At 35.8% G+C, this 22,892-nt stretch overlaps 1 protein-coding gene across 1 annotated transcript in view; it reads left to right on the forward strand.

The window, feature by feature from the left end:
- The window catches only part of LOC115219486 (cilia- and flagella-associated protein 99), a 499,146-nt gene that overhangs the window by 469,154 nt on the left and 7,100 nt on the right, over window positions 1-22,892 (forward strand). Inside the window, exons 16-17 of the mRNA XM_029789657.2 lie at window positions 2,067-2,146; window positions 4,643-4,808. Of these exons, the coding sequence (XP_029645517.2) occupies window positions 2,067-2,146; window positions 4,643-4,808 (246 nt within the window). The remainder of the gene's footprint in view (window positions 1-2,066; window positions 2,147-4,642; window positions 4,809-22,892) is intronic.

The raw sequence follows: 22,892 nt of genomic DNA on the forward strand, positions 1-22,892 counted from the left end.
ACTACCGAGCGCAGCTTTGTGTGCTTTGGGTATGTGCTGTGATTTGTTGTGATGCTCTGATGGTTATTGTATTGAAAGTGTTCTGCGTAGGATGTGTGCAGTGCCTAGTAGTGCAATTTTCTGTATGTTATATGTGTTTGTAAGTCCTGGTGTTTTTGTTATGTATTTGTCTGAATATTTTTTTATCATGCCTAATGCACCTACTATGATAGGAATTGTTTCTGTTTTCAGATTCCACATTCTAGTTACCTCTATTTCCAGGTCTTTGTATTTTGAGAGTTTCTCCATTTCTTTTAGAGACACGTTGTCATCTGCCGGTATTGATACATCAATTAGAAAGCATTTTTTTTCTTCATGATCTCTGACAACTATATCTGGTCTGTTGGCCTTAATTTCTCTATCTGTGCATATCCCAGAGTATGGTTGCTTTCTCGTTTTCTGTGACCTTTTCTGGTGTGTGCCTATACCATCTTTTTTCTGTTGTTATTCCATAATGTTGACATAGCTTCCAATGTATGTAGGTTCCAACTCTGTCATGTCTGTGAATATATTCCTTCTTAGCCAGGACTGGGCAGCTAGAGATAATATGATTTATTGTTTCTTGTCCATCTCCACATATTCTGCAGTTACTTGTAATATTTTTTTTCATTACATGTTTTTGGTAATTTCTGGTGGGGAGGCTTTGGTCTTGTGCTGCAATTAAAAATCCCTCTGTTTCTGCTTTGAGTCCTGAGCTTCTCAACCATTGCTGGGATTTTTCTTTGTCTATTTCTTTTGCGTTTAGTTTAGTTTATTATTATTATTATTATCATTATTATTATTATTATCATTATTATTATTATTATTATTATTATTATTATTATTATTATTATTGAGTGAGAGAGCAGTGCATGCCATCAAAGTGACACTGGAGTAAAATATACGAAGCCCAATATACCCATCATGACTACCCGTCTGATAAGGGTACACCAGGCACATGCATCACAACCATATGTGTGCGACATGGTGATCTCATATGAAGATAAACAGCACATGACCTTGCAGGTGGGGCCCAGTTAGAATTTTCTTCTGGTCGAGTAACCTATCCCGCTCAAAAGGTCCTTGAATAAGGGTTGTTTATGGATGTTGAACGAAACACCTATGTTTCCAGAGGTGAATTATTCAAACTCCATAGAATCCCTCTCAACACATGGCTATGATGCTCCCCCACTACTTCCGCTCGTGATCAGAGATGCACATATTGTCAGCCACTAAGGGACATGCTCAACTGGTTAAGGTCAAACAACTGACAAGCAAATCTGTGGTATTGAGCAGAATATTTGCTGTAGCCCATCTTTTATACCAAGACAAAACAATGTACATGATAACACTTCCAATCAGTTAAGATCAGAAGCCATGAGAGCCACTGCCTGGTACTGCATCAGGGCATTTATTATTATTATTATTATTATTATTATTATTATTGAGTGAGAGAGCAGTGCATGCCATCAAAGTGACACTGGGGTAAAATATACGAAGCCCAGTATACCCATCATGACTACCCGTCTGATAAGGGTACACCAGGCACATGCATCACAACCATATGTGTGCGACATGGTGATCTCATATCAAGATAAACAGCACATGACCTTGCAGGTGGGGCCCAGTTAGAATTTTCTTCTGGTCGAGTAACCCATCCCGCTCAAAAGGTCCTTGAATAAGGGTTGTTTAAGGATGTTGAACGAAACACCTATGTTTCCAGAGGTGAATTATTCAAACTCCATAGAATCCCTCTCAACACATGGCTATGATGCTCCCCCACTACTTCCGCTCGTGATCAGAGATGCACATATTGTCAGCCACTAAGGGACATGCTCAACTGGTTAAGGTCAAACAACTGACAAGCAAATCTGTGGTATTGAGCAGAATATTTGCTGTAGCCCATCTTTTATACCAAGACAAAACAATGTACATGATAACACTTCCAATCAGTTAAGATCAGAAGCCATGAGAGCCACTGCCTGGTACTGCATCAGGGCATTTATTATTATTATTATTATTATTATTATTATTTCTGTTATTTTCAGGCATCACAAGAATTAGTTTCAGACACATTAGATGTTATACTGAAGCATCGTAATGAAAAATCCCAAATGACATCTCTGAGGTTAGTGCTTCTCTCTCTCTCTCTCTCTCTCTCTCTCTCTCTCTCTCTCTCTCTCTCTCTCTCTCTCTCTCTCTCTCTCTCTCTCTCTCTCTCTCTCTCTCTTTCTCTCTTTTCAAACACATGAGCGCACATGAGGGGAGGGTATGTAGGTGTTATATATATGTGTATATATATCAGTAATAAAGTGATTGTTTCTTATCAGGAACAAAATGTTTAATAGGACTGCTATAGAAGTGCTTAATTAAATGAGCAAATATATAAACTATGGTTGCAGAACAAACAAATATAAAATCATCTACGTAACATTTCATATCTTGAGCATTTAATCACATAATGCTTTTTCTTTCACATAGAATATACATGTATAACATCACGGAAGATGAAACACAACTCATCAGTACAAGCATATAAGAAAAATATAAGAAAAATGTGTGAATACAGTCTATCAAGTTTAAAAGTTAATGATTAATACTTTAGCGACTAAAAAATTTTTTTTTTTTAACATTACAACATCTAGAATAATAAATACATAAAAATATAAAGAAATATATAAATATATAGATATATAAAAATACATATATGTAGGAAGCATATAAATAAATAATATATAAGGTAAGATAAAAGTTCATCGTTTAGAAATTTTTTCGATTAAAAATTACTTTTCAAGATAAGGGAAACCTATTGTTAAAAGCCAGTGTCCAAGCAAAATAAAGAAGAAACCATATTTACATTGGCCATTTCAGGGGTTCATCACTGTATTTAGTGCACGAGGGGGCATCACGATAATTACTCCTTCATCAGGGGTAAAATAAAGAAACACACATCATGTACCAGGGCGAGACCTCCTTATCCAAACCTAACACAATATTGCATGGTTTCTTATTTAAAAAGTCATGCTCAGACCAGCCCAAATATTCAAAATTAAAAAAAAAAAAAAAATGTGATCTATATCTAGCCTAAAAATCATACCGTGCTACCTATAAAAAAATATATATATATAAAAATTTTTAAAAAAACTACATCTATATATTAACTATATAAATGGCTGTATTAAATTAAATTCAACCTCGACAGTTTCAACTATATAAATGGCTGTATTAAATTAAATTCAACCTCGACTGTAAGAGCTAAATTATTTACTTGCTACAACTTTTTTTATTCCTATACACTTTTAAGAACGTAGATGAAAATTTATGGATGCAAAAAGGAATCACATCAGTAAATTTTCATCTACATTCTTAAAAGTGTATAGGAATAAAAAAAGTTGTAGCAAGTAAATACACACACACACATATATATATATATATATATATATATATATATATATACACATACATACACACATGAGGGAATACTGAAAAGTTTCTGGCTCTAAAGGTATTGAGAAAGGCCTGGTTGGAGGCCCAACCTTATGAGTTCTTTTACAGAGATTAGAAAAACTGAAGGACCGTGTATGAATCTGAGAGGGGAATTTGTTGAATAAAATCATAATTAATTGATTCTCCTGTATTTTCTTTTAACCAAAGCCAGGAACTTTTCAGTACCCCACTTGTATGTATATGTATACATATAAATTTGACATGGGCGATTCTTTCTTGTCTTGGGATTCAGTCAAAGCTGGGTGGAATTGGGTAAAAAATTACACAGATGTGTAGAATGATCCAGTGGTGATGCTGGGCTTTGTATTTTTTCATAGCTCCTATGTTTACCAAGATAATCTACTATAATAATACTCTTGTGTTTATGAATGAGAAAGGAAGGGGTGATAGATGAATAAGGAAGGAAGGAGTGACGTCATACTTGGTAGTGGGATGAAAATTGTAGGCTGAAAAAATAAATCAAATAGCATTTCAACCGTGTGACTATATCTGTGTGTATGTAAAAGGGGGTATGTGAATGTGTGTGTGCGTGTGTGTGTGCATCTGCGTGCACAATGGAAGTGGGATGGTCCATCTTTGTTTACTTAGTATTTGGGTTGATTTTTTGATTTGGTTGAATCTTGGTTGATTAATTTGTTTTTGTTGGTCAGTTATTTTTAGCATTTTGACAGAAAAAAAGTCATTCTAAAATTGTGTTTTAACGTAAGCATGCCCAAACAAGTCAAATGCTTACACAGAGCAGGTTTTACAGCCACATCATTCAAACCGACCAGGTGAAACCAGGCTTAGCTGCTAGTGTATATATATATATATATGTGTGTCTGTATATAGTCAGGTATCTGTGAAATAGCAATTATGCTATGCCATTAGCTCACCTGTCTTCAGGTTGTTTTTTTCTTTTCTTCCATTCCTCCACTTCCTGTTTACTGGTGCAAAAATCAAAAAGAGATGATAAAAGAATGATTATCACAGCCCAACATTTCCTTAAAGATTTCAAGTATGTTCCTGATGTTGTTGTTGTACCAAAATTCTTTGGAATTGTTGTGGTGCCATACTATTTGGTAAGCTGTTGTCATATTGTTTCCTTCCATTTCAATCTTCTGTTCCTTGTTTACAGGCGCCAGAAGCAAAAAGAGGCAATCAAAGAAGACTCTCATTCTAAAATATTTGATGATGAAATAAATGTTCTTCAGAGGCTGTTAGAGGAGAAACGGTCTCGAAGACTAAAGTGCATGCAGCCATCTTCAAAACAAAACAGCAGAAAGAGCTCACCTCACAAACAGGTATTTATGTTATGTTTATATGACAAGAGAGTTAACAATTTCAGGCCTAAAACCACCAGAGACATGTCACTTTCAAGAAAAATAGGCCCAGCACTGTTACATACATACATATATACTTTTAGATCCTTGTAGTGGATATATAATATAATGAAGCAGAGGGGAAGAAAGTATATGCACAATGTGCTACTATTACTATTACACAAGACTCAATGCTCTATATCAAAGTCTCACAGTGAACTACTAACCAATACAAACTGCTGACAACCTGACAGTTGTCTATTTAATAGAAATGTCTCAGTTCACTTTTGGTTAGAATCCTTCCACAACATCTCCCCTTTTTAGACTCAGTCTCCCCTATCTTCTCCCCTTTTGAGAATTGAACTCCACTCCGAGTTTTAATATCCCTTACGTTTAAGGTTCAATTGCAGTGTTTCCGTTCTTTCCCGTTTTCTAGTGCTAGAATGTGTAGTTTTAAGTTGTTGAGTGTTGGTACTTCAAACATTTCATACAATACTTCCTTTGGGATTTCATTTCTGTTTTTTCTGTGAATCTTTTTTTTTTAGTTGGCTAATATGTCTTTTGTATTCAACATATTTTCCTTTTACCAGGAATATCATTCTTCCAGTTTGTTTAATTATTACACCGTCCTCCCAGCTTTCTTTACCATGTCTATAGGTTTTAAAAAAACTTTGTCATCTAACTTGAAGAATTTTGAAGTATTTTTATTGCTCACCTTTTCTTTATTTTTGTTCAGTATCAGCTTATTAAAGACAGATCTGACCTTTCTAGCAAATATTAATTCTGCAAGTGACATTCCTGATGTTGTATTTAGATTAGGTGTTGCTAGGTACATTCTTAGAAATTGTTGGAGTACAAAATAGTCCATCACTTCATTGTTCACCTTTTTCAATGCCCTCTTAAAAATGTCAACGAATCACTCGACTTGTCTATTTGACCTAGGGTGGTAAGGCAGAGTGGTGACATGTTTGATGACGAATATTTGGCAAAATTTTCTGAACTTATCTGATGTGAACTGGGTTTCTTTACCCAACACAATGGTATCAGGAATACCATACCTGGTAAACAATTCATGTAAAAAAACTTATTGTAACCACAGATGTCAGCTTTTTACATTCATGCACTTCCAGCCACTTTGAAAAACTATCTACCATGACAAGGTAATATGAACCCTTAAGTGGACCTGCATATGTAGTATGTAGTCTGGCTCATGGAACATCCATTTTTGGCCATGGTTGTCATTTAGTGGTAGGTGATTTTGCAGCTAAGACACACTCACTGCATGCTTTCACTGATTCTTCAGTGTCACGGTCCTTTGTTGACCAATATACATAACTTCTCATTATTGATTTCATTCTCGAAATCCTTTGGTGACCCATATGAAATTCCTTTAATAATCACTTTTTTTAGTGTGGCTGGCACTACGACTATTTGTGCATACATCAACACATTGTCACACAGTGTGAAATGGTTTGCATTTGTGTTATGCATATTTTTATCTCTTTTAGCCATCAATATTTCTTTCAATTTTTATAATAAATTTATCATTTTCCAATTTCAATTTTATGTCTTGTAAAGTAACTGGCAGTTCATGAATGATGTTACACAAAACATTTTCATTTTCATTTTCCACTTGCAAAGCAGCAATCACAGCATCTTCAAATGGTTCCACACTTTTCAAAATCAGTCTTGATAGACAATCCATATAACCTAGTTTCTTGGATGGTATAAACTCCATCTTGAAATCATAATTTAATAATGTCATACCCCAGCTTTGTAACCTATTAGCAGTAAGGATAGGAATTCCTTTTTTCAACCCAAATATTGATAATAATGGACAGTGAGCAGTTTGTAGATGAGAACGTCTATCATGTAAAAATCTGTGAAATTTTTCACGGCAAAAATAATCGCTAGAACTTCTTTTTTGATTTGACTATTATTCCTCTCTGCTGATATTAGAGAACATGAGGCATGAACCATCGCCTTCATGTTACCATCTTTATATTTATGTAGCATTACTGCTCTTATACCATACTCAGAGGCATCTGAAGCTACACCAATCTCTGCGGCAGTATTGAAATGTGCTAACAACAAATCCAATGTTAGTATTTTTTTTATTTCATCAAATGCCTTTTGACAGTTTTCCATTTCATATTTTTTTTAGCAGATTATTCAGTGGAGCCCTCACCTTCTGCATATTTGGAATATAATTTTGCTAATAATTTGTCAATCCTAAAACTGCTTGTAAGGTTGCTATATTAGTTGGAGTGGGCATATTTTTAATTGCATCATGCCCTCAGTAGATATGGTCAATGTCCATTTTTGTCAATGATTTGTCCTAAATATCTTATTTTCGGTAAGAAAAATTCACACTTTTCTTCACTCAAAGTAAAGCAGTAATCCTTAATTTTTTCTAATACATATTTTACATGCTCTACATGTTGATCCCTGGATTCGCTTTTAATGAGTATATCATCCAGATAAGGAATTGTGAATTCATAGTCCACAAACATTGCATCAATGATCTGTTGAAAATTCGCTGGTGCGACTTTTAAGACAAATGGGAACCTGTTGTATTTATACAGTCCCTTATGTGTGTTAATTGTTATGTATTTAGAGCATTCATCGTCTACTCTAATTTGTAGGTACACGTCAGAGAGATCCAATTTAGAAAAAAATCTTGCCACCATTCTCCAGAGTAAGTAGTGGATAGTGGCACATTTTAAGACATTCATTTAAACCAGTGGAAAAACTGGAGCACTCTCTGATTTTATTATTCATTTTCTTAATGTACACAGTTGGTGCTGTTCATTTTTTGGATAACTATAATTTTTTCTAGTCTCTCTAAGTTTATCTGTTCTAATGCTATGAATGGTACATTCATTTTTGCTTATGGTGTCTTCTTATATTTGAAACTGCGTCTTTATTTTCGTACATAGACCTAATTTATCAGACAGAACTTCAGGAAAAACTTTTTATAAATTTTTTCAATTCGTCTGATGACTTATTTGTACTGGAGTTAAAACCAATCACCCTTTTACAGAAAAGATTTATGGAGAGGTCCCATAAGTTAAACAATTCCATCCAGTTAGTACCAAACAAGCTTGTTGTATTATTTAGCACAAAAACTTTAGCCTTTAAGGTTTTTTCCACAAGGTTTTTTCTACTTGTCAATTTGCCTTTAAAATACAATTTTTTCTTTAAACATCACAGACAATTTTTGAGGTTTCATTTAATTTAGGTCTCCTGATCTTTTTCCATGTATCTGTGTTAATTATTGGGATGCTACTGCCTGTATCCAATTGTAACTTTACGTTTGTGTTATTAATTTTTACATACACAAATTTTTCTTTAAGGCTCGTTTGTATTTTTTGTCACTGATAATCTGTTTGCATATTTTTTGTTGAACCATTTTTTAGGTTCTGTCTTACAGGGCAACTTTTTATGGCCAATTTGACCACACTTGTAGCACTTTATATTTTTAAGTGGACAGTTATTTTTAAAATGAAGACCATCGCACCCATATCATGGATTTGGTCTTGATATTTTTTGTCTATTTTTTTATTCGTTACTGGTTGACATGCACGAATATAAGAACAATCTTTCTCTTCAACTTTATTTGCATCATGTCATAGATTAATAATCCTCTGACATTCTTCTGCTACTTCCTGCAGAGTTAAATTTTGGTCCTGTTCTAATTTTGTTAATATCTGGGAGCATGTATCTGCTTCTTTGTTTGCAGTAAACCCTTGAACAAAAATTAAAGACTTGAACATGTCTGGGGTTAACTCATTCAATTTGAATTTCTCACACTTCCTGTAAACCATTCCGGCATAAGTGACAAAATCTTCATCATCTTTTTTGACCAAATTTAAACATTGCCAGCAAGTACTGAACAGGGAACTTCTGTCACTGAAAAAGTTCAGTAAAATATTAACTGTTTCATTGAAACAAATCTCAGCTTCTTCAGCAGAATATAATTACTTTTAATTTTCATGTTCAGCAGGGGATGACTTTCTTTAAAGTATTTATGCTGTTTTCTTGTCACACCAACTTTTACACTCTTCTTTGAAGATTTCTTCGTATCTACGAAACTATGCAGAGAAGATAATCCCTCCTTCTGGAATTTAGCTGAATTCTTCATTTGAATTTGTTATGCTGTCTGACAGGTATGAACCTGCAGTATTTTCAGACTTCTTCAGCAATAATTCCAGCAACTGTTGGTTTTGTTGTAGTTGCTGCTGTTGCTGCTGCTGTAGTTGCTGTTGCAACTGCACTATAGAGGCCAATATGTTCTCTGTGTTAAATATTTTTCTTTGGTTTTGTACCAAAAAAAGACTTTTTTAAACATCCAATGCAAGCTTTGAACAACTCATCACCACTTTTAGATCCTTACATTGGATATATAATATAACGAAGCAGGAGAGATGAAAGTATCAACACAATGTGCTACTATTACTATTACGCAAGACTCAATGCTCTATATCAAAGGCTCACAGTGAACTGCTAACCAACACAAACTGCTGACAACTCGACAGTTGTCTATTTAATAGAAATGTCTCAGTCCACTTTTAGCCACATGGGGGTGGTCGGAATCCTTCCACAACACATACATATATATACATACATATACATACATACATATGATTTTTTATGTATATATGTACATATATAGATAGATAGATAGACAGACAGACAGACAGGCAGGCAGGCAGACAGACAGATATTTACATATATATATAAATATCTATTGCAAACACACACACACACACATTAACACAATATTTAAATATGGACTAGTATTAATTTCATGCTGTGAAATTACAATAAACTGACAAGCTTATACATCAAGCCTTATAGAAACACAAAGCTTGATGTATAAGGTTGCCAGTTTATTGTGTTTCCACAGCATGAAATTAATAACAGCTCATATTTAAATACTATGTATATTAGATGATGTTTTTCTCTCGATGGATAGAGTAATTTTTTTATGGTTTCACCAATAACAGAACAGTAAATTATGTGTGCATGTACACACACACACACACACACACACACACACACACACACACCTATACATACAATCTGTAAGTAAAGCAGTAGAGATGTGCAAGACTTTTCTCAAGTTTAGAACATGACATTGTTTTTGTTATCTACATTCGCAATGATGGAGTGTTGTTCCTTTGTTAGAAACCAGCCCCTTGCTCAGAGGAAGAATTTAAAGAATTAAAGATCAATAGAATCAATCAATTTAAAGATCAATAGAAATACTAGGCTTAAGAATATATGTCCTGTGGTCAATTTGCTTGACTGAAAAACCCTCCAAGAGATGCTCCAGGATGGCCACAGTGTGTTGACTGAAAGAAGTAAAATAATATATATATCATCATCATCATCATCATTTAGTATCCACTTTTCCATACTGGCATGGGTTGGACAGTTTGACAGAATCCAGTGAACTGCTATCATGCTCCATGTGAGGTCTGACATGGTTTTTATGCCTTAATAGGTACGTGAAAACAGTACTGTGAATTAAACAGACTTTTAGATCCGTTGGAATATTTTTGGTTTGGGGTACATTTGATTTGTACAATGGCCATTTTCACTGCAGTTTGCCATGGAGAAAATTCTGCCTTTAGGCAACATGTGTTAAAACATCAAAATACCAACAGTCATTTCAATGAACCCTTTCTAGACTGATGAATTTATTTCAAGCTACTTTGCTCTCATAAGCACCGGTGACTAAAAGGGAGGCAACTCTGAAATGACTTTAGAAGGCATTTGTTTTTGAAGGGTTTTGCAGTCAAGCAAATTGACCCCCAGGACTTATTTATTCTATCAATCTCTTTTGCCAAACTGCTACGTAAACACATCAATGCTAGTTGTCTAGCAGTGATAGCGGAGACAAACACACATAGATATGCACACACACACACACATATCTGTCTATCTATCTATCTATATATATATATATATATATAAGTATATACGACAGGCTTCTTTCAATTTCCGTCTACCATATCCACTCACAAGTCTTTGGTTGACCCAAGACTATAGTAGAAGACATTTGCCCAAAGTGCCATGCGGTGGGACTGAACTGTCTGCTGATTATGTGCAATGCCATCAGGCTGGAACAATGTATTATAGTATAAAAGCAATGATGGGATTTAAACAAGATTTTAGTTCAGCTCAAATATGATTGGGACATATTTGGTTCTTAATAAAGCCATATTTGAACTGATCTAAAAGCTTGTTTAATTTATAAACATATATATAGGTGCAGGAGTGGCTGTGTGGTATGTAGCTTGCTTACCAACCACATGGTTCCGGGTTCAGTCCCACTGCGTGGCACCTTGGGCAAGTGTCTTCTGCTATAGCCTCGGTCCAACCAATGCCTTGTGAGTGGATTTGGTAGACGGAAACTGAAAGAAGCCTGTCGTATATATATGTATGTGTGTGTATGTTTGTGTGTCTTTGTTTGTCCCCCTAGCATTGCTTGACAACTGATGCTGGTGTGTTTACGTCCCCGTCACTTAGCGGTTCGGCAAAAGAAACCGATAGAATAAGTACTGGGCTTACAAAGAATAAGTCCCGGGGTCGATTTGCTTGACTAAGGGTGGTGCTCCAGCATGGCTGCAGTCAAATGACTGAAACAAGTAAAAGAGAGAAAGAGTAATATATATATCTATATATATATACACATTATTTACATTTGACAGATATTTGTCCTCATCTTGTTTGTTGTTAACACAGACTTTTGGCATAGTGGGCTACTAGTAGCATGGGCTACTAACCCCAAGATTCCAATTTTGATTCCAGGCAGTGACCTGAATACTATTACTACTACTACTACTACTACTACTACTAATAATAATAATAATAATAATAATAATAATAATAATAATAATAATGACGACGACAACGACAACGACAAAAAATACCTTAGGAATGAGAACCCATGTTCAAAATTTCCCCAAGACACCTGATGAAGGCTGGAGGGTATATCAGCTGAAATGTTGTGTTAACAACAAACAAGATGAGGACAAGTATATAAGTTTATATATCTATATCATCATCAGCAGCAGCAGTATCATTATCATTTAACATCCATTTTCCATGCTGGCGTGGGCTGGACAGCTTGACTAGAGTTGGAAAACCAAAAAGCTGCACCAGGCACCAATTGTCTGTTTCAGCAAATGCCAACCACCTTACAGAGTGTACTGGGTGCTTTTTACATGGCACCAGCACCAGCATTAGTGTAGTCAAGAAATAGGTGGCAAAACAAAAAGCTCTCCGCTGAGAGAGGAAGTGGAACCAAGAGAAATAACTGTGTGTCAGGTGAGAGGTTCAAGTATGATAGAGCGACTATCAGCAATTTAAAACTGACAAGGAAATGATTCCCCATCTCTAAAGAGTGACAAGGGTGCAGTGAGCACCAGCATTGCTAGAAATAGGAGTCATAGATGCTTTAGCCACAGAAAGTATGTGGTCTCTTTGTATTGACAGGGGAGACAAGACTTCACTCCGTAAGTGAGATGCATTTGATTAACATACTAATTTCATGTAGGAAATTAATACTCATCACTAATGCTCACTCCATTACGGCAGGTGGAGGCTAACTTACACCTGTCAATATTATAGAGAATGCCGTAGGAATCAGTGACTGATTTCACAAAATGGTGATGTGAAAATTATAATATATATATATATATATATATATATAATATATATATATATTATATATATATATATATTTTACTGCAATGGTTTGTGTCAATTTTTACAATTCTGTAAATAATAATAATAGTGTGGATAAAACCTACTTTTATCCTTCGAGGGCTTATATGCCCCATTGTTAAACTATTTTCTTTAGTCATTGCATGGTGATCGCTTATGAGCTTGAAGCTTATAAAATACTGTTATTATTATCTACAGGATATTCATATATATATATAGAGAGAGAGATGTACTCGCATAGCAAGTAATTTGATCTGAGATCGTGTGCTGAAACGAAAACAATTGCAGCGTGGAAGGTGTTTATAAGCCATTTAAGAAACACACAAAAGCCGTTCGATTCACTTCAACATTTAAGTTTAATTTGTCAAAATATTTTCGTCGCTAAAATCCACGACCTGTTCACTGACAAAGTCCGTGATGCAGCACGGACTTTGTCAGTGAACAGGTCGCGGATTTTAGCGACGAAAATATTTTGACAAATTAAACTTAAATGTTGAAGTGAATCGAACGGCTTTTGTGTGTTTCTTAAATGGCTTATAAACACCTTCCACGCTGAAATTATATATATATATATATATATATAGTGATTGAAGGGGATCTATTTAAAGACCAAAGCATATCAAAGTGAAGCACACCCTGATGGTTTGACAGTATGACTCAGATCAATACTCTTTTACAATTTTACTTGTTTCAGTCATTTGACTGCAGCCATGCTAGAGCACCACCTCTTTGTTGATCAAATCGACCCCAGGACTTATTCTTTGTAAGCCTAGTACTTATTCTATCGGTCTCTTTTGCCAAATTGCTAGGTTATGGGGACGTAAACACACCAGCATTGGTTGTCAAGTGATGTTGGGGAGACAAACACAGACACACATACATATACACATACATACATATATAGACAGGCTTCTTTCAGTTTCCATCTACTAAATCCACCCACAAGGCTTTGGTCGGCCCGAGGCTATAGTAGAAGACACTTGCCCAAGGTGCCACGCAGTGGGACTGAACCCGGAACCATGTGGTTGGTAAGCAAGCTACATACCACACAGTCACTCCTATGCCTACGGTAAACAATCCATTCCATTTGTAAAGTGTTCATCAATGAAGGGAAGACCGCTGGTGTCTGGTAAGCTGCAAATCCATGGGTATCTCAGATCAAGTGGAACTTTCAGCATGGCATCATATAATAATAAAAATACAGACAAATGGATTACAGGGTCTCGTTGCAATGTTTCATTTGGAGATTTTATGGGGTAATGTTGGACATCGAGTTATGTAAGACATACAACATCTATGTCATTATGCAAAACATTATTATTATATTAACTCCAGATCATAAGGCAGCTGTATGCAGGTCATTATCTGATATGTTGTCGGAAAGAAATGAAGGACACTGCTTGTCATTTACAACTATCAGGAAATGTTAAGACAAGGACTCAAACACACACATATAATTCTGCATACGCACACACAAGCAGATATATATGAATGGATATGTATATGTATGTATATATGTGTGTGTGTATATATGTGTATATATATATATATATCACCGTGACTGACCAGGCTATCAGATGTTGCTACACATCGCTGGTCAAAATGCGCTTCGCATTGTTTTAGCCTTCAAACGACGCCACCCCGATGGCTAAGCGAGCAGGCCAACAGAAGAAAGAGTGAGAGAAAGTTGTGGCGAAAGAGTACAGCAGGGATCGCCACCAGCCCTTGCCAGAGCCTCGTGGAGTTTTAGGTGTTTTCACTCAATAAACACTCACAACGCCCGGTCTGGGAATTTAAACCACGATCCTATGACCGTGAGTCCACTACCCTAACCACTGAGCCATTGCGTGCCTCCACATGTATATATATATATATATATGTGTGTGTGTGTATATGTATATATATGTATGTATGTGTGTGGGCGTGCGTCGTGTGTGTGTGTGTGTGCGTGTATACACACACACATGCATGCATGCACGCGCGCACACCTACATACATACATACACGCACAAACATACACACACACATACATACCCACACACATACATACACACATACACATACATACACAAGACATACATACACACAGACATACACCCATACACTCACACACACATACATACACACCCACATACACACGCACACACATACATACACACCTACACTCCCACATACATACATACATACACACCTACATACACACGCACACGCATACATACACACACACACACGCATACATACATTACATACGTACACACACATACTTACATACATTCATACCTTCACTCATACATACATACACACACACACAAACATACACAGACACACACCCATACATACATACACACATACATACACACATACACTTATACACACACGCCTACACACATACATACACACACACATACATACACACACATACACACACATATACGCACATACACATATACTTACACACATGCACACACACATACATATGCACATGCATGCATACATGCATTCATACACACACACACACGCATGCACACATACATACATACACACACACACACGCATGCACACATACATACATACACACACACATACATACATACATACACACACACTTCCACACATACACATATACATACATACACACACACATACACACACATACATACATACACACATACACATACACATATACACACACACATACTTACATACACTCATACGGACACACGTACACACAGACATACACACTCACACATACACACATACACACACACATACCTACACACACACATGCATGCACGCGTGCACGCACACATACATACATGCATGCACGCACGCCTGTGGGTTCTGGCTATATCTCGGATTCCTGTCTGGGCCGGCGCGTTGTGCCTGGGGTTTCTCTTATGCCTGTCACCGCAGGAGTATTTTCCATCATTCCTTCAGTTGCGAAGTGTTTCCTTGCATGCATATACACTACCGTCAGAAATTAATTAGCACCCTTGATTTGCTCTTCACTCAAGGTATGTGCTGTCACCTAGTGGCCATATCTTGAACTATTGCTTTGTTGCGAGTTCACTGTTGCGCAGAACGATGACGTAACTTTGTTTGCAGAGCAGTTTGAGAGTCTACAGCCTTATGATGTTGACATAGCAGTGCAACAACAACTTGGAGTGCGGATGCAGACAAATCTTCCTTTGTTTAATAAATATAGGTAGCGCCTCGCAAGGACCGAAATCACACCATACTAAGTTTTCTCATCGTGTAAGACGTTTTGAACAGCTCATAGGTTAATTGATTTAACCTATTTAATGTAGAAATTTGAGAAGTGCTAATTAATTTCTGACGCAAGTGTATATACACTCACATAAACATATAAACACACATATAATACCCCTACATTTTGTACACACACGCACATACATACATACATTCACTCCCATGCACTCACACACACACATTTACATATATATATACAATACACGCACACACACTTACACACGTACAAACACACACGAATTCACATACACACCAACACATACATACACACAACATATACCTCCACGCGCATGCACACATACACATACGTACACACATATAAGCACAGACACACACATACATACGCACACAAAACCATGCGCACACATACGCACGCACACATACATACATGCACACAGTTATACATATACGCACATATAAGCACACACACACACCCACACATACACTTAGTTAAGCACAGTTACTCGCCATACACACAAAAAAACGCACACGTACACACACATACTACAACTAAACACACACACGAAACATATACACGCACACACACATTCATTCTTGTTTCTGACCTGTGACTCGCTAGCCTTCGCCCACCATATACACACATACACACACACGCACACACTCACACACACACCCTTGTCATCTCGCACACCTTTGCTACTGCTGTTTGCCCTTGCCTTCACCCACCATATACACACACACGCACACACTCACACACACACCCTTGTCATCTCGCACACTGTTGTTTACCTTCCTTCTTTTTCTGCTCTCTTGTCTTTGAAAACCTGCACCCTCTTGTTTACTACTTCCGCCTTTTCAGTATGTTGACCTCGTGAAGACCACTTGCATTTTTTTTCCCTCTGTCCTCCCACCTCGGGATCTTTCTTTCTCCTATGTTTCCGACGAAGAGCTCCGCTCGAAACGTCATACCCTTCTTCTTCCCTTTTTTCCTGAGCGCCCAATAATACTTTAATTGTTCCACATCCTCGCGTTGTTGTCTTTTTGTTTTCTTGTTTGGATTAACTTTATATATATATATATCTATACATATGTGTGTGTGTGTGTGTTTGAATATATATATATATATATTTATATATATAATAGAAATATGTTACAAAAAGAAAATAGAAACTACACGTGGAAATGTAAGGGGAAAATAAAAAGAAAAATATATATATGTGTATATATATATATACATATATCCTTCGAAACGTAGAGTAGATGAAACCATAGCGACTGAAGAAGGGGTTTTTTCTTTGTGTTAATCGTCCTGTACTCCACTTTTTGTTGTTTTTAAAAAAATGTCCAGTTCCTTTGGTTTGTGTCTATGTTTTCGTTTCTCTTTGTGTTCGACGTCCCTTTGGTGTCCTGTACTCATATATGCGTGTATATGTACATGTAGAGGTAGGTACGTACATATATGTTTATATATATGCATATGTTTTATTTCATTTATTAATATATATATATATATGTATGTGCTCCAATATGGCTGCAGTCAAATGACTAAAACAAGTAAAAGAGTGGACGATGAGTGTGTATATAAAATCAGTTAATGATGTAAAGCTACTAACAGTTTCTAGCTGCAAACACACCTGGCTAGGCAGATTTCATAACATGTCTTTTATCTCCAAGCAGTTTGCAGGCACTGAGCATATGGTTTGTTCTATTCGAAATTCAGGATGTTGGTGCATGACAAACCACAAGAAAAAATGGGAAGAACATTGATACTAGAAAATGGAATAAGGCAAAGGGTGAATAAAAACAGGAAAAGAAAGGAGGAAAGCAATTTAGAGTTATGTCTCCTTTGACCAAAGAAGCCATAACTAACCAGTTGTAGAATAATTCAATGGAGAGAGCTCCAAAGTCTACAATCCATAGAGTTATGCAATCCTCCAGTTTGACAAAAGAAATTTGTCCATATGTTTGCATTTTCTGAAAATTTCAAATATGGGAATTAGTAGTGTAGTGAAATTCTTGGATCTAAACAGAATGTATGATCTTTCAGCTATGCATAAGTTACATTTCTTAGATCAACATGAATTTCTACATGTAGTGATAAAGAAGTGATATTAATAAATGTGATGAACCCCAGTATATATATCAGATCTGTACTTAGCATTTTGGTTATTCTGAACATTGCCAGTTCAGTACCTGAGGATACTCAATATGTTAAGTTTGACATACAGGAGCAAAACAACTTATATATATAATGGGAACTTCTAACTTTATTGAGCATTCTACATAAAATTAGCCATGAACAAAGCAGGATTCTTCAAAATGGAGTCTAGCAACAATTAATGTTTATTATTAGGATTTATAAATTAACATAGTAAAACTTGGTCATTCTGGAAACTGCAGTTTTCTTGTAAATTGGAGGGACATATCTGTTGGATTGAGTGGAATTCTAAATATTTTTACATCATCTCCTTTATCATCTTCTAAATATTATTACATCATCATCCAGTGAAAATAGTAGTCTTGATAGCATGTAGCAGGAAGTTCTTAACAATTAGTCTTGTGCCATTGCATCAATGTCGCTGATCTAAATTTCACAGCAACATTTCTGTAGATCTCGTATTTTGTTATTTTTTTAACTGAAGTCTGTGTGGTAGTTGATGAATTTGTAAAAAAAACCCTTCAGGTTAGGGAAATTAGTTCTTTTTGATCCACAACACTGTCTATTGATTTGTAGATATTGATTTGTGGGTATTGATTTGTACCTATGTCTATTTCCTGGAAGTGCCTGCAACAACTTCCATTAAGACTGAAATATTTTCTCTCTCATACAACCACTTGTGTTTAATTAATGATGTTGCAAGTTGAAGAATATATTTGATATCAATTCTTCTGCTATCTTAACCACTGTGTTTATAGGGGCTGGGTTCATCGCCCCATCAAAGAAGGAAGGAAGCATTCCCTTCCCCACTGGTCTCCAAAGTGATGGACACTCCTGCTGGTAAACATTTGGAAGATCTTAACTTACATCCAAAGCGATGACAAGGCTTTTGATCCTTTGGGGATCAGTGGCAGGATTTGGCAAAAGTCACCTGACGCTAGTGCCAATGCTATTCCTCCCATTTGAGAGCCATTCTCATACAAGTCTTGGAATGTCCTACTTTAGGCCTCCTGAGCACTATGTGTGCACCATTGTGCATACATCCTAGACTGTTACTTAGTATCTTTTCAAAACTTGTCCAGTTCTCAAATTTTTAGCAGTATTACAAACAGGTGTAACATTTGTGTTCAATTCCAAGAGGAATTTGTTGTATGGGATCCAGGAAGGAGCTTGGTATCAATACTTGAAGAATCAACTGCAATGACTATGTCTTTATGTCAACATTCTTTGACAAGTGATTGGCTGATCATGAATAATTTTACGGTTGCACCACAAACATCAAGGAAGGAAATTCCAGCTTCTCATTGCCAAATTCTGTCAAAAGGAACAGACTAGATTGTTCTTTAGCTATCAGGGAGTTTAGATTCATTGCCATCATCATATTCTATTAATGTGCTGACATTATATCAGGATTTCATTTCAAAATTTTTGTTACTAGACTTTGGTGTGGTTAGATTGTGGGAAGTTATATTTTTGACATTCTTGGTTGATGAAAGCTGCCTTGTAGATTTCATCTGTGGTCCCTATTTTCATGCTGTAGTACATATGTTGAACATGATACTTGAAATCTTCAGCAAGATCATCATGATAATTGATCCAAAGATGAAGTAGATTTGATGGTTCACAATGTTTTAACAGCACAGTGAAACGAACTCAAAGATTCTTGGTACTTTGGAATTCAGAAAATTCTGATTATGTCATATTCCACTGGATATCATTCTCCCACAATCCAAATATAAAGCATATGTCTTCTTCAGGTGGTGCAAACTTGCAAACTTTGTAACTAACTGAATGAAGATCTTGAAATGAATTTAAACTTTGCACTTTATAAAGAAGTGATGAAAAGAGCCTTCATGTTGACTGGTGTGTACATTATATTCTCTTCCATTGGCACTATCAAGTTGGCATTTGATAGGGTCACCTTGCTTTCTTCCTCCCAATTGCTTGTTATTTCATATTTAGTAAGACAGAACCTAATGGTACAGCAACATTTTTATTTTGAAATGGATCATATTGGAACAGCTTAAAAAAAAATGCTCTGAGAATTGTTTCCTTTGGATTTTGTGCTTTCTGTGATGTAGACACTTGAGTAAAGTAAAGCTTGCTACCATTTTTCAAAAGAGACAGTAAGTTGAATGCTGGGATATCTTTATGAACGAACAAGAAAATAACAAATTGCCAGAAAGTCTTGCTGTTAATGTATTATCCTTGCAGGAACCAGGATACTTCATTGCAGCTGTTTTACTGCAGCAGAACAGACTTTGCTCCTGTCTAAGATACTCTGGTAGTATTTTTTACAGACATATTTTGGTTTATCTTGTTCCTCCTCCTCTTGTCTCAGTCTGTGGTGAGTGATACATTCTCCATCAGAGTAAGACTCGTTATTCACAACCATCTGTTTATCACTCCTTCTGATGAGAATTAATCTATCTAACCTACATCACCTGATTCATAGATGATCTGGCTACAGATTGGTTTCCTGAAATTAGTGTTGGAAATGGTTTGATGATTTGCATCACAGAACTCTGATAGCTTTGATCCCTTCTTGATATGGTTTGGCTGAGTGTCCTCTATTAAGCTTCTTTATATTAAAGCATCTGCTGGACCATTTTTGTACTAGCTAACCTTTTCATCTACTCTTTTAACATGAACACAACATTCAAAGTACTGCCAAAATATTGCCTGAGATTATACTGAAGGGCCTATATCTTCACAGAAGTACAAAGCAGCCTCCATACCCACTGCAAGATGTGAACTTTATTCTCTCTGCATTCTTCTATCTACTATTTTATTCCTTTTTAAACTGAATCTTTCATATACATTCACCTTGTTTCTGATGACCCAGTGTATAGAGATGTTAGGCTATCACTTGGGATAATCCAGAAGGAGCTGTAAGACATCCAATAATTAATTAATTAATTAACTAGTTAATTAATTACCTCAAATTCACCTTACTCTAATTAAATATTCTAAATGACCTGAGATACTCATCCTGCTTTGGTTTTTGTTGTCCTTTTTCCTCTAACACACACGCATACACACACACACACACACATATATATATGTATGTATGTTTGTATGTGTATATGTATATATACATACCGATCATGTCTGATAATTAAGTTTAATAAGTATCCAATGAAGATACCATTTCTCACTACTTCACTATTTCAACCATGCATGATTATATACAAGTCTTGTGTAATTTTTCACACATAACTCTAAATGTGGAATGGGATTTGAAATAGAATGCTACAGAAACAAATGTAATGAATATTAAACTTATGTTATACTTTTATCTTTGTTTTATCCAATATATATATATATATATATATATATATATATATAGGTGCAGGAGTGGCTGGTGTGGTAAGTAGCTTGCTTACCAAAAACATGGTTCCGGGTGCAGTCCCACTGCAGGTGTCTTCTACTATAGCCTCGGGCCAACCAAAGCCTTGTAAATGGATTTGGTTGATGGAAACTGAAAGAAGCCCGTCATATATATATATATATATATATATATATACATATGTATATATATTTGTGTATATGTTTGTGTGTCTGTGTTTGTCCCCTCAACATTGCTTGACAATTGATGCTGGTGTGTTTACATCCCTGTAACTTAGCAGTTCGGCAAAAGAGACCGATAGAATAAGTACTAGGCTTACAAAGAATAAGTCCTGGGGTCAATTTGCTTGACTAAAGGCAGTATTCCAGCATGGCCACAGTCAAATGACTGAAACAAGTAAAAGAGTATATATATATATATATCTATATATATAAAACTGTAGTTGTGTGAGTGTCTGTCCCCTTCGATTTAGATTCTTAACTACTCCCACATTTTGCGGTGCAGTTTAACCAAATTCGGGTATCTTATAGTCGTGATTCATATTGAGCCCGTCTGGCTATAAGCGCGCGTCTACAATGAGTCTATGATTTAAAAAATAATTTAACATCATTTTTTATTCCATTTTAATGCATATTTTTTCGTGTGTCGATGGCGGCGGAGTTGGCGTCCACACTCACGCCTGCACCTGTGTTGCTTCTCCCCCTTCATCCCTCCCTCGTGAAGCTGTGGGGAAGGGAGTGTAAGGAAATCAACGTCGTAATGCGTTGTCAAGGAGACCAGCGTTCTTTTAGAACAACGACTTCATGGCTTGAAGTCGCCAAAACAGAAATCGCTAAAAAAGCTGAAACAGATCCACAAAAACGGCAATTACCGCCACACAGGGCAGGTTTCCTGTGCAAACAATTTGCACAACCGAATGTTTTAGTTGTTGCACAAATCTTTATATATAAAAGTAAGGTTGTGTGTCTGTCTCCTACAATTTAGATTCCTAACTACTCTCACATTTTGCGGTGCAGTTTAACCAAAACCCGGTATCTTATAGTCGTGATTCATATCGAGCCCTTCTGGATATTAGCGCGTGTCTACGATGAGTCTACGATTTAATAAAAAATTTACCATAATTTTTTATTCCATTTTAATGCATTTTTCGCTATTATATAAGGGAAATAACTCTCTAAAAATGTCTACGATTTAATAAAAAATTACCATAATTTTTTATTCCATTTTTAATGCATTTTTCGCTATTATATAAGGGAAGTAACTCTCTAAAAATGTCTACGATGAGTCAACGATTTAAAAAAAAAATTACCATCATTTTTTATTCCATTTTTAATGCATTTTTTGCTATAACTCACTAAAAATGCTTATATAGTTATTTCCCTTACAAACCCAAGCAACGCCGGGCGATACTGCTAGATATATATATATATATATATATATATATATATATATAATATATATAATATATATATATATATATACTTTATTTAAAGCAGCAGAAAATTCAACAAAATCTGTTACTCTGAGTTTCTCGTTGCCGTTCATCAGACAGTTTTTGCTATAATGGAACCGATATATCAATTCAATCCAG

The sequence above is a fragment of the Octopus sinensis genome, linkage group LG14, assembly GCF_006345805.1.
Source record: "Octopus sinensis linkage group LG14, ASM634580v1, whole genome shotgun sequence".
In the NCBI taxonomy this organism is placed as follows: Eukaryota; Metazoa; Mollusca; class Cephalopoda; order Octopoda; family Octopodidae; genus Octopus; species Octopus sinensis.